At 53.4% G+C, this 12,488-nt stretch overlaps 2 protein-coding genes across 5 annotated transcripts; one reads left to right on the top strand and one right to left on the bottom strand.

The window, feature by feature from the left end:
* Window positions 1-5: 5 nt before the first annotated feature.
* Window positions 6-1,174, top strand: MRPL43 (mitochondrial ribosomal protein L43). 2 transcript variants are annotated; one of them, XM_077125767.1, is made up of 4 exons: window positions 6-204; window positions 280-386; window positions 497-640; window positions 916-1,174. In XM_077125767.1, the coding sequence occupies exons 1-4, from the start codon at window positions 74-76 to the stop codon at window positions 1,011-1,013; spliced, it is 480 nt and encodes a 159-aa protein (XP_076981882.1). In that variant the 5' UTR covers window positions 6-73; the 3' UTR covers window positions 1,014-1,174. The 2 variants fall into 2 exon arrangements, with proteins under 2 accessions (XP_076981882.1, XP_076981881.1); XM_077125766.1 differs by having other exon boundaries at window positions 13-204; window positions 497-1,174.
* On the bottom strand, window positions 181-11,670 carry SEMA4G (semaphorin 4G). Of its 3 annotated transcripts, none has more exons than XR_013161696.1 (15): window positions 11,421-11,670; window positions 11,166-11,314; window positions 10,832-10,894; window positions 8,606-8,704; window positions 8,399-8,492; window positions 8,154-8,267; window positions 7,814-7,983; window positions 7,564-7,733; window positions 7,120-7,264; window positions 6,776-6,998; window positions 6,250-6,365; window positions 5,952-6,112; window positions 5,699-5,763; window positions 3,077-4,116; window positions 181-1,839 (listed from the first exon to the last, which is right to left on the bottom strand). XR_013161696.1 is itself a non-coding variant. In XM_077125752.1 (14 exons), exons 1-14 carry the CDS (start codon window positions 11,668-11,670, stop codon window positions 3,287-3,289), a joined length of 2,649 nt encoding a protein of 882 aa, XP_076981867.1. In that variant the 3' UTR covers window positions 1,843-3,286. The 3 variants fall into 3 exon arrangements, 1 of the variants encoding a protein (XP_076981867.1); XR_013161695.1 differs by lacking the exon at window positions 181-1,839 and adding an exon at window positions 1,843-2,948; XM_077125752.1 differs by lacking the exon at window positions 181-1,839 and having other exon boundaries at window positions 1,843-4,116.
* Between the last annotated feature and the right edge of the window lie 818 nt (window positions 11,671-12,488).

The following is a 12,488-nucleotide window of genomic DNA, read 5'->3' as shown; positions in this document are numbered from 1 at the left end:
GGAACCAGAAACCTCGGAGTTTAATCCCGCCCCACCCCCGGACACTTAGTTCCGCCGGCTCTGACCTGTCGCCATGACGGCGAGGGGCACTTCGAGTCGCTTTTTAGCCAGCGTCCTCCATAATGGGCTGGGTCGCTACGTGCAGCAGCTGCAGCGTCTCAGCCTCAGCCTCAGCCGTGATGGGCCCTCGTCCCGCGGCGCCAGGTGAGTCGGCCGAAGGGCTGGGGGCACAACCCCGGGCACAGGGCGCACCCACGCTCACTCGTCCCTGTTCTTCAGAGAGTTCGTGGAACGGGACGTGACTGACTTCGCCCGGCGGAACCCAGGGGTCGTAATTTACGTGAATCCGCGTCGGTGTTCGGTGCCGAAAGTAGTAGCCGAATACGGTGAGTGGGGCCGGGCTAGGACTGGATGGCAGGGTGGGATCGGGGACTTCTTGATTGAGCTCTGATTGGGGTCGACCCGCTTCCTCTCACTCCCGCCTCCCTCTGGCCAGTTAACGGGGCTGTGCGCGAAGAGAACATCCAGGGCAAATCGGCCGAGGAGATCGCGACGCTGGTGCAGAAGCTGGCGGACCAGTCGGGCCTGGACGTCATCCGCATTCGCAAACCCTTCCACACGGACAACCCTAGCATTCAAGGCCAGTGGCACCCCTTCACTAACAAACCGACCATACGCAGCGGGCTGCGCCCTCGAAAGGTCCAAGATCCTGACCCAGCCCAAGTGCGGGTGCAGTGAAGAGTCGCCCCACCCACTTCAACCCCTGGCTCTGGAGCTTTCCTCCAACAGAAGTGGTTCTTACCTCTTCTGGCTTGGGGAATCCAAGAAGACAAATGGAGCCCCCAGTGGGGAAGTAGACACCAAAGCTTTTGCTTGGAGTAAGGGAGGGCTGCTTTATCTTTTTTTATCTTTTAGGAGGCCCCACGGTCCCTATTCTGGCAGCATCCCTGAAGCCTGAGAGGCTTCAAGGTTTTACAGAGCCCTTATTTTCTGAAATCCAAGTTGAGATGTGAGGCTGGCTTAAGAGAAACCCTGATGTCCTGTTGCTGCATCCACTGAGCCACAGGTCACACCTTATTCTCTCCTGTGAGCCTGACATTGGGCTAGGTGCTTTATATGTGTGAAGTTTGTGTACAGATTAGAAAACCAATGTTAATAAATTTACTCAAAGTCACCCCTGAGGTCTTACTTCAAAATATACACATATTTTAGACATAAGCCCTATTTTTTCATTATTCTAAAACCAGAAGCAGAATATATAGTAACCCCTCCGGGGAGTTAGTGTCAAAGCCATGTGGTTCATCTAGGCCTGAACCCTGGAGGGAATGATTTTCAAGCCTGGTCCCCAATAACAAGCTCTTCTACCCTCCAGCTGCCTCACCCCCAAGCCTCTTTGAGTGGAAGGGAACTGGTGTCTTCTCTTGGGGGGTAGGCAGGTATGGGATGCAAGGCAAACTGAGAGCTTCTTGGGGAAGAGCAGGAGGGCAGATAAGGGAACATCAACTAGGCTTATCTAAGGAAAAAAAAAAGCATGGAGGTGGTGGTGAAGAAAAGAGCCAGGAAGTAAAAACCTAGAAACCCTTATATGAATTCTCAAACTGCTACGTTCTCTTGTCATATCCTGGTCACCATGAACAATGAATAGCATGAGCCTTTAAAGGGCCTGTGTGCCTGCCCAGGGCAGCAGGATGGAAGCTGAGAATCCTAATTCCCTTTGAAAATGGATATGGAGCAGAGCCAACTCTGGTTGCAGAAATCTTTGTGGCACCTTCTCCATGGACTCAGAAGTCTGTTACCTTGTGACCAGGAGAGCCAAGCTAGATCAAGCAGACCACTCAGCTGTGGGAAAAGAGGGTATTTATTAACCACTGGCGGAGGAGCTAAACCCAGGCTCCCCACTGTGTCACATGCCTGTCCTGCCCACTTGAGTGGTAAGTGGGGGCATTCCTAAAGAAGTATAGCCGGTTTCACAATAAATACATTCATTGTGGGGTGGAGGTGGGAGAGGTTGAGTGAAGGTTGTAAAAACCTGTGGGATTCCACGTTCTCAGCTACAAAAATAACAGTCATCCTCACCCAAGGGGAATGGGGGAGCTCAGTCAAGATTTGATTGTCCCACGTGGTCCTGGAGACCTCAGAGGCCCCTGGACTCTGAAAATGCCCCGGTGAGGTAGGACAGGGTTGGGAGCCAAGCATCCAAACTCCCAGCCTCTGCCCTTTGCATAGTTCCAAGAACGGGCTTCACATGCCAGGTGAGGCATCAGATCTCTCCTCCCTTCCCCTCCTTTTGGTCTGGGGGTAGCAAATGTCTGGTCCCCAAAAGGGAGGTTGGCTCATTAAATGCAGAATTGGTCACCAGTCCTAGTGAAGGGTCAGTGAGGACAGCTAGATGGGAGAAGGATCTTCTGAAATGTCCACAGACCAAACCTCAGAGACCCTGGTCCAAGGCAGCAAGGAGGCTCAGAAGGTGCATGAGTGGAAATGTAAGCACATAAATAGGTGTGTTACCATGTATGTGTCAAGGAGGGCCATGCCTAGAGCTCTGTCTCTCACTTGAGGGTGACCAGGGGGAGTGAGGATGCCGATTCACAAGAGGTGCATAGGAAGGGAGAAGAAGCAAGGAATGATAGAGTCTTTCCTCCCCAGATTTGCTTGTTCCCAAGCTCTTGCCAAAGAGGTCATCAGGTGGGGCTGGGAAGGAGGAGGGGCCTAAACAGGATGGGATGTGGCAATGGAAAGACATCCAAAGCCCAGAGGAATGACACAGAATGCATCAGGAGGGAGAAGTGGGGGCGCTGCAGCCCAGCAGGCAGACATCCTTCCATGTGCCCACGGGTGTGTGTGCAGGGCTCAGGTGGCTCTGGTGGCTGGCAGAGGTCTTGTCTGGCTTAGGACCAGCACACAGGGTCAGGGTGACATTGAGGCCATCTGGACCCGCAGAGCCCTGCCTAGAAGGAGGTAAGGTTTGGGCAGATGAATAGGGCAGAAGGGTGGCATCCTCCCTCCCAAGTACTCAGTTATGGAGAGGGGCACTGGGCTGGGTCTATACAACACCTGGGCCTGAGGGAGCACCTACCTCTGAGGAACACTGGAGGGCCTGGGCTGCTCACAGGTGGCTCTCTGGAGGCAGAAGAGGGGGCTTTGGCTGGGCCTGCTTGGCAAGCCCAATGGGGACATCAAAAAATTGGGAGAAGGGCCTGGAACGGGGTATGAAGGAGGGATGGCAGCGGCCCAGTCTGGGGCTGATGGGCTGGCTTGGAAGAGCATTTGTCCAGGGAAGCTGGGCTCAGACAGAGCTCTCATCTAGCTGCTCTACGAGCTGTGTATGCTTCCTCTTCTCAAGGATACGGCTGAGCTCCTCAGCGAAGGAGCATGGCCCTGCTGGCACCCCATTGTCACTCTGCCGTAGGAGCACATAGCTGTTGCCATTCATCCTGCGCAGTCGGCTGGGCAGTGCCACCAGCCCATTGGTCAGTTCAGTTGGGGGTGGGGGTGGCGGTGGGGGCGGAGGGGCTGGGGCTCCCTCCCCGGGAATGATCTGGAGGCAGCCACTGTCCAGGCCCCTGGTCCCCTCTTCATCATCACCCTCATCTTCCTCTCCAGGGCATTGGCCTGAGACTGTTTGCAGCTGCACGGCAGAACCCCCAACCCGGCTGGCCCGAGCCAGGGAATATTTCCGTCGATGCCCTTGGCCACCTCCCCGCAAACAGGCCATGTAGAGGAGGGAGGAGGCCAGGATCAGGCAGAGGCCACCAAGAACAGCAATGGCCAGCACATAGAGTAACCTCACGTTGGGTGCCAGGTGTGCCTCGGGTGTAGCAGGGGCCTGTGGAGCTGGGGCGGGAGTGGTCGGCCGGACCATGAGACTATAGGAGGCCAGCAGGGTGCGGAGACCATTCTCTTCAGCATAGCAGCCATAGTTGCCGCTGTGCTCTGGCTGTGTGTCTGTCACTAGCAGCCCGTCCACACCCACACGATAGCCATCCTGCCCATCACTCAAGCCCATGCTCCCGTTGAGCAGCCACAAGGCCCGGGCCAGGTTGGATGGCTGGTCACAGGGCAGGAGGACATCATCACCTCGGAGCACAGAGCGGGTCTTCACTGGTGGTGGTGGTCCTGGGAGAGAGGCAGAGGAGAGTTCAATGTCTGCCCATCCCAGAGGGTATGAAGACATCAAGCCAGGGTGATTACTGCTGAGTGCCCAGCACCAAGCAGAAGATCTGGAATCACAGTGACAGCTGACTAAACTCTACACTCACCATCCCACAGAAGGCTCATGTTGACCCTTCCTGGGAAGTGAGCAGTGTCTCAGGCCCTCTCTCTTCTCATTCTGAGCTTGCATCCTCTCCTGAAGTTTCAATTCCAGCCATCTTCCAATGATTCTCTTATCTCTTCCTCCAGCACAGCCTCTTCACTGAGCACTAGACCTGAATGTTTGCCCCATGATGGGTATTTTCCCTTGAGGTCTCTGAGGTATGCCATAAAGATGAAGACCAAAGCCTCCCTTCCAAACCACACTGGGCCCTTTCCTGAAATTGCCCATCTTCAGTTGCTGAAGTTAGAAACCTGGGAGTTTCCCTTGATCCCTTTTTTTTCCTCTCACCTTTGCATTTAACCTACTCCAAGATTCTGCTTCCAGAATCTATCTCAGATCTGCTCATTCTCTCCTACAGCTGCCAGCACCACTCTGTCCCCCATCTAATTCATTCTCCATACAGCAGTGGGGTGATCTTTTAAAAACCTATTATCTGATCCTGTCCCTGTCATTTCCCTATCTAAAACCCTTCAGAGGTTTTCTATTGCTTCTCAGATAAAGACCAAGATTCTCAATATGGCCTCTGCCCACTGCTCCAGGCTTGTCTTCTGTTGCTCAAAAATGCAGAGTGCTCTTGGGCTGCGGTTCCCTCTGCATGGGGGTCATCTCCCAACCCCACACCCTACAACTGCCAGGTTCACTTGTGGGAACTGTATGGAGTAATGATTAAAAGCAGGAATTCTGGAGCCAGACTGCTCGGAGGTCAGTTTTGAATTCTAACTCTGCTGCTTAACGGCTGATTAGCTTGGGGAAGCTGCTTAAGACTTCCCTGTCCCTGTCCCTTGTAAAGATAATAATAAGGGCAACTGCTCATAGGAACACTGAGAATCAATGAGCTCATACATATCAGCTTTTAGGTCATGGCCCATGTTAAGTACTCAGTAAAAGTCAGCTGGAACAATTAATGCTTACTCTTCCTTCAGGTACTCAGAAGTGCCGTCTGAGGACTCATCATAGTTGTCATTATTCCTTTTGTCATAAAAAGCAACAAAAATACTTAAAATTATAATTCATGATTGGTGTGATCACTTGATTGCTTGCCCCTAACCCCAACTTGGCTATAAGCTCCGAAAGTGACAAGGCACTTCACATCTTGAGCCTGTTGCCTCATTTATAACTTGGACAACACATGTCTGTTGAGCACTCATTATATGACAGGTGCTGTGCTAGGTGCTGCAGATTCAGAGGTGACCAGAACAAGCCGATGTGAGCCCAAACCTGTTTTTCCTCTGAGTCCTCTGCTTTGTTCACTATTCAGAAGCCCACCTGTCATCCTTACTACACAGGCACAGACACTCAGAGGCACAGACATGTTTACACAAATGACAATAAATAGTAAAGAGCCCAGATTATGCAGTGAACCCACACTTGAGCATCACTTACCTGTGTCCCTGCTGCCCTCACAGCCTCGGTTTCCTCTCTCTATGTCCTGTACCAGCACTTTTGTCCTGGGGATAAAAGCATTCATGAACATGGAGAACTGGCTTCGGTTTCCCCAGTGTAAGGGTAGATTAGGCTGTTACCAACAGCTGGCCCTACTCCCCCTACAGCTGGCAGAGCAACGTATGTCACTCAGGTCCTGAGCCCCTAGGTACAAAGGCCCCCTCCCCCCACCTCCTCCCCTCTACCCTGGGACCTGTTGGCTGTGGTGGTCCCTGTCACACAGGCCTGGGTGCTGGGGTCCCAGGCGCAGTAGGGATCCCGGGCCAGGATGCAGTCGTAGCAGGTGCGGTAGCGGGAACAGTTGGACAGTGGTAGTTGGATGACTCCACTAGGGCTCCCCACGTAGAGGCTGTGCTGAGAGCCAGAAAGGACAGCTGGTCAGCAAAGCCCCTCATTCTTATTCCCAGACACACACATAGTCACTGCCCTGCTCCCCCACTCCCTCCCCCTATTCCAGTGAGATCACATTCAGAGTCACATAGAAGCACTACCTGCATGGGAGAGATGACTAGATTCTCCACAGACTGAGGCTCCCTCATCACTTGGGTCTCTTCAATGATGTGTATTCCAGAGCCCAGGACCACAGCCTTGTGGATCCAGCCATCAGCTGGCATGGAAAGGGCAGAGGGTCAGACCCCAATAATGGGATCTGCTCTCGGCTGCCACAGCAGGCCTAATGGGAGGAGCTCAGTGGTCAGGAGGCCCAGAGCAATGATTCAGCTGGTGACGGTGGGCCGTCAGGGTTTTGAGAACATCAGGTTAGTCATGGCAGGAATTATTGGGTTCAGAGGTATTCATGACGGGTCAGCTATCACTGTGGTTTGTGACAGAGATCAGCAGCAACCAAGAGTCAGTGGTCACTAGGGGCCAGTAGTGAGTATTCCCCAAAGAATCAACATCAGTGGTCACCAGGATTTTGTGATTAAGGGGTCATCCAGAAAGCTGGGGGGGGGGCACCAGGGGTCAAGGGTTAGGTTTAGCAGTCATTAGAGGGTTTGGGCCAGGGGTCAGGAGCACCTGTGCCCAGGAAGAGCAGGTCATAGGTAGGTCCAGCAGGTGTGGTGATGGGTGTCCCTGTGAGGTGTGTGTAGCGCACACTACGCTTAAGCAGTAGGGGCCGTCCGCGTGTGGGCACCACGGGCCGAGCCATCAGTGGGTGCAGTTTCACGAAGTCCAGGACGAGGGAAGGCAAGTCCTGAGATGAGTTGTAGCCTCGGCTGCGCAATGAGTCTGTGATGCACTGTGGGAGGGAGACGTGGGTAGTAGACTCCAGGACTCCATTACCTTTTCTCAAGCCAGACCCTTCTGCCCCTCCCAAGGGCTCTATCTATCCAGCACTGGTTCCAGGCCTGGACACTCACAGAGCCAGGCCGGGGCTCAGGCACTCCACCCTCGTAGCGGCCCCAGCGCCGGGGACCCTCCTGGTATTCCATATAGGGGCCCGTGAAGACAGCCTGCACTTCAGTCAGATCATAGCGGCAGATGGCTGAGGCTTCCAGTGTCTTCCTAGGAGTGGGACACAGGGGAGGAGGCTGAATCACACCAAGTGGAGTCTGCCCCCTGGCTCCATGCCCAGCAGGAGCCCACTGTTACCCTGGCCAACCTCGGCTCCAGGCCCACAGGGCCTCTCCTGTGGGTCAGCAGGCCACTGTGACCTCTGGCCCCAGGATAGCTGGACATGTCTGAAATTCCCTCTTTGCAGCCAGCCCTCCCACAACTGACATGATCTCATCCCTGTTGAGATGCTCCAGCCCCTACACTACCCCCAGTTCCTTGCCACCCTCCCCCACTGTCCCTGCACTGACCACTGCGTGGTTAGCGTGAAGGCCGCATAGAAGCGTGTGTGGGCTGATGAGCTAGCGTCCAGGCTGCAGACGCCACACAGGGTCTCATATTGTGGAATGTGGCAGATGAGACGCGCCTTCAAGAAGGATGTCCACTTCTTCTGCAGTATCTTCTTCCCTCCCAGGTCTCCCTAGGGAGATAGGGTCCGGTTAGGTGGCAGGGTAAGATGCCTGGCTTCCACACCCTCGGTCCAGTCTCAGCCATACTCACCTTGCAGACACGGGCCACACGGGCCACGCGGTGGCTGCTGCGGCTCTGAGCAAAGCTGCTGGAGCCCTCTTCTGCCGCACGCTCCGTGAAGAAGTAGTAAACCTTGTCATCATCACCCTCTGTGCTGGCCTTGCTTTCCGGCACCAGGACGGAGAACACAAACTCAGCATCTGTGGGTGGGGTGGTTTAGGTGGTTTCTGGAACAGATTGGTACCCTCACACTGCCCTCCCCTTCTCTTCTTACTGGATAACACACAGGATTGGACTGCCTCACCAGGGGGTAGTGAAAATGAAGAAACAGCCCCCCACCCCCTATCATCCTGAGCCCCATCCTTCTAACCATTGAGCCAGTGAATTGGTGCCTCTTCAGTCCTCAGGGAGTGAGGGTGGCGGCTCCGGCGGATGTCAGGAATGCTTCGGAATTCATACCGCGTGGCCGTGTAGAGGCCTCCGTCTGGGGCAGGGACATGTCAGATATGAGAGACATGCCACACTCCACGAGTAGGACATGACACACTTGGGCAACAAGAGTCGTGATGGGAACAGTGTGTGCATGGACGAGGGGCTGGGCTAGCAGGTGCTCACCAATGATTAGACCTGTGAAGCCACGGGCTGGGTCATATGGGCACTTTTCTTTCCCCTCCTCGAAGCTGGCTGGCAAGGTGAAGGCCTCAGCATCCTGGGGGGGTTAGGAGCCAGAAATCAGTGGTCTTGAGGACAAAAAGGGGATGTGGCCCACAGTGAGACCATTATGGGGCTAGGTATCAGCCATCAGCGCTGGGGTGTACTCACAATGGCTGCACAGAGGGGCTGGAAGGCATGAGTCCCACATGTATACAGGTGGGTGGCATTTAGCCGCTGCAGGAACCGCACATGGTTGAAGCACTCAGTCTGTGGAGATAGAGAAGAGCTGTGAGGCCCTGGCCTCACTAGAGGCCTCCTCCAGTAGTCCAGCTTTGTAGTCCACTCTTGCTCCTACCCACAGAACATTCCTATGGAACCTTCCCACTGCCCAGAACACTATCCTCACCCTCCCAGTGGTATGACCCCTCTTCTCTCCTCTATTCTTTGCTTTCTCTCACACCAATCTGCCAGCTTCCCCTCCTGTCTCCTCCAGAACCGGCTCTCCCAGTCCCATACAGTTGCTTCTGGGGCTCGTAACATACTAAAGCTTGTCCTCCATCAGCATCTTGCCCAGTCCTGGAGCTCACACATCTGCTCTGGGGTGACATTACCAAATCTACCTCCAGGCTCCAGCTCTCTCTCCACCTGAAATCCCCCAGACATGGCACACCTAATCAAAAACCAAGCTCAAAGCCTCCTTGCTAACCTGCATCTTCCCTCCTAAACTTGTTCATCCAGTCTTTTCCACCTTACTCCATCCATCCATCCTATTACTCAGCCGGGAAACCAGTAGCTGTCTTCAATTCTTCCCTCTCCCAGGCCCCACCCCCCAATTCCTCTCCATGATTAATTCTTTGTCCTAAATGTCTTTTGACTTAGTCCACTTCACCTCCCCTGCCACTACCCAGCCCAAATTAGCACCATCACCACTTCCTTGGACATTGCAACAGCCAATGACAGCTCTCCCAACCCTCTGCCACTCTTTTTACAAAAATTACTCTATTTAGTGAATGAGGAATAAATGCACTGTGTAAAATTTAGAAGGTACAAAGGATATAGCATCGGCAGAGGGATAATAAGAGATATGTTATCCCTTCCACCCATGTTCCTTAGCCACCTGGTTACAGTGTCTGGAGTTTCCTTCTAGATATATACTTCCAATTGATGCACTCTTACTCCCCCCAAGCCACTTTCCAGGGCAACCAGATCATATCACTCTCATATTTAAAAATCCCTTCAGTGGCTCACTGGGGTCCTGAAAGTAGAGTCTCCCATGCTCTGCCTGACTGCGTCTTGCCTCTTCCTCTGGCCTCACTCACCCTACTCTGGCCACACAGCTTCCTCTGCCTATCAGATGCTGCCCTCTTGCCTTCTTGGCCTTGTTAGTGATTTCTCTCCCTGCCTGCACTCTCTCCCCAGGTCAGTCTTCTGGCACTCAACCTCACCTTTCCCCCAGCCTGGTCGGACCTCCTTCCTCTAACCCACAGGATGCTCAAATATCTCCACTTCACCAATGCCCTTCCTGACTCCAGATTCACCTTATTTTTATAGTAATGCTTCCCTGAGAGAGTTTGTATTTATAGTAAAAAAAAAAAAAAAAAGGTGGGGGAAAGGGGAGGTTCTGTGGTCTGATGAGTTTGGAAATCACAAGGTACAACCTATTCTTTACTGGGGGACTTTTCAGAGCCTTGAGGATGTTGCTGCATGGAATGGGATTGAATTTCCCAAACTCATCTGATCATTAAACCTCTCTTTTGAGGTTTAATGTAGAACATACTCTGGAAAAGGGTCTCCTAAAGCCTTGCTATCCAAAGTATAATCTAGGGACCAGCAGTGTCAGGTTCACCTGGGAGCTTATCAGAAATGCAGAATCTCGGGCTATTCCCCAGACATACTGAATTAGAATCTGCGTTCTAATAAAACTCACATTGTGCACATTAAAACTAGAGAGCTTCTAGGTGCAAATCATGAGGGGGACCATTAACACAGGATAAAATCCAGCCAGACATTTAAGGCTCTCCATATGTGACCTTGACTCCACCTGCCTCAATAGCCCCATTTACCTCCATGCTGCACCAGGAGCAGCCTTGGTCAGAATCTCTGGTAGTTGCCTCTTTAATGCCCCAACACCATCCATGGAACAGACCCGTGGAACCAGAATCCCCAGGTTGGTGGACTTTGAGAATGTGTATTTTTAAAAGTCTGCCAGGTGGATCTGTTACATAGCCAGACGAGGGAACCCTCTAGACTCCAGGACCTGCCACTGGCAATACTTATAACGTTTACTGTGGGTGCTGCACTGGTTAGTCTGTGCCTGCCCTTCTGTGTCCCTACCACCCTGCCATCCCCAGTGGAGGAGAAGGAAAGGAGCTGGGGACAGGGAAGTCTACATACCTGGTTGTTTTTCCCTTTCTGATGACATTTGCTTTGCATCTCTGGGGAGGCTTCCCAACGGATCTGGTGGGGGAGTGGGGAAGGAATGGGCTGATGCATTGACCCCAATATCTTCCCTTCTCCCTATGACACTTGGAGCTGATGATGAGCATAGAACCCCAGATAAATTGGGATGGGGGTGAAGTATTGGATGAGAGGGAGACCTGGGCTGGGAAGGGCAGCACTGTCCACCCAAGGGGCTGTGGAAGGTTAGCAGAGTTTCTGGGGAGTTGAGGTCCCAAGATGCTGGATGAGAGTGAAGATTCTCTGGCTGATCGGGGTCCTGGAGGCTGACCTCTTTGTGAGCCCCATCTCCTATGTCGTGGGCACTGAGAGAGAACAGGGCCCCTCTGGCTCCCACCAGCAACCTCGCTGAGGCCTCCTCCAGCAGCAGTGTTGAGTAGTTCTGGGCTCGGCCTTTGAAGTACCTGGTCCCGGAGAGCTCTGGGGAGGGCAGGAGCTATAAGCCAAGTTCTGGGGCTGTCTCCCTGACCCCAGCCCTGGTTATCACTGCTTTCAAGACTGGTTTGGGGTGGGGAACAGTGCTTACCTTCATAGGGGATAGTCATCCGAGGGGTTGCATCTAGTTCTCTGGATGGTCTTCGTGGCAAGGGTCCAGGGACTGCTGTTGCTGTGAGAAAGCTCAGGAGGAGGGGCCAGAACCTCCCCCACATCTTCCTGGGGAGGTCCAAACCAACAAGACTCCCAACGGGAGCTAGGGCCAAAGTCAAAGGGAGGACTTGGGAAGAACAGTCACAGGAATCGAGGTCCAGGGGGATCACTTGGAAGATCAGGGTCATGAGGTCACAGGGGTCATGGAGTCATGGGGCCAGGGAGGGTCCTGGAATCGGGGAGACATGGGGACACAGGATTGTGTGGCCATGGAATTCCAACTAAGTGGTCAGAGGAAGGGATGGATCACACACTGCCTCTCTGTGCCAAATGCAAACTCCATGGTGAAGGAGGGAGTTGTGGGGCCACAGGAGTTGTAGGTCTTTGATGGGGCCACTCTGCCCCAGACAGTGTAGTTAGTCCTGCTTCTCTGAGGTCCGTTTTCTGAAGAAAAAGCAGGGGGGCAGGGGGAAAGCTCTTTGATCTATGTGTGGGGTGGAAGGTGAAGGGCCTTTCCCTGAGACTTCAGGGGACACGGAAGGGAGGCCCAGCAGCCACAGAGCTCCCATGCCAGGGTTGACTCACAGTCATTCTGTCCATCTCTGTGCTTTGATGCTGGAGGTGTGGATGGAATTCACCCTCCTTACAAGACCCCAGATACCCCCACCCCAAACCCAAGGTACAACTTTCCTCTGGCTGAGTCAGAAGCTCAAGTGGGCCCCTATCTCATTGGAGCCAGGGTTTTTAGGGAGAGGAGCCAGGGTTCTTAGGGAGAATGCCCCAGTTCCTCTTAACAAGGAGACTCAACTGGGCAGCAGTGGCCTCTGCTGCCTGCCGGGAGTGCCTTAAGCAGGGAAGCCTGGGCGGAGAGCTTTAAAGGGCCTTTGTTTATTTTGTCCTGTTTTCCCTTTGTTTTTTCTTTTCCCTGGCCTGAGAGCTCCCTCTGGAATTTCTCTTTAATTAAACACTTCTCCTCCCCAACATTCCTCTCCAAGGGGGTGCACAT

This window comes from Tamandua tetradactyla, chromosome 13, assembly GCF_023851605.1.
Source record: "Tamandua tetradactyla isolate mTamTet1 chromosome 13, mTamTet1.pri, whole genome shotgun sequence".
NCBI classification, from domain to species: domain Eukaryota; kingdom Metazoa; phylum Chordata; class Mammalia; order Pilosa; family Myrmecophagidae; genus Tamandua; species Tamandua tetradactyla.
Note: the sequence above shows the minus strand (reverse complement) of the source record. Positions and strands in the feature narration are given on the sequence as shown.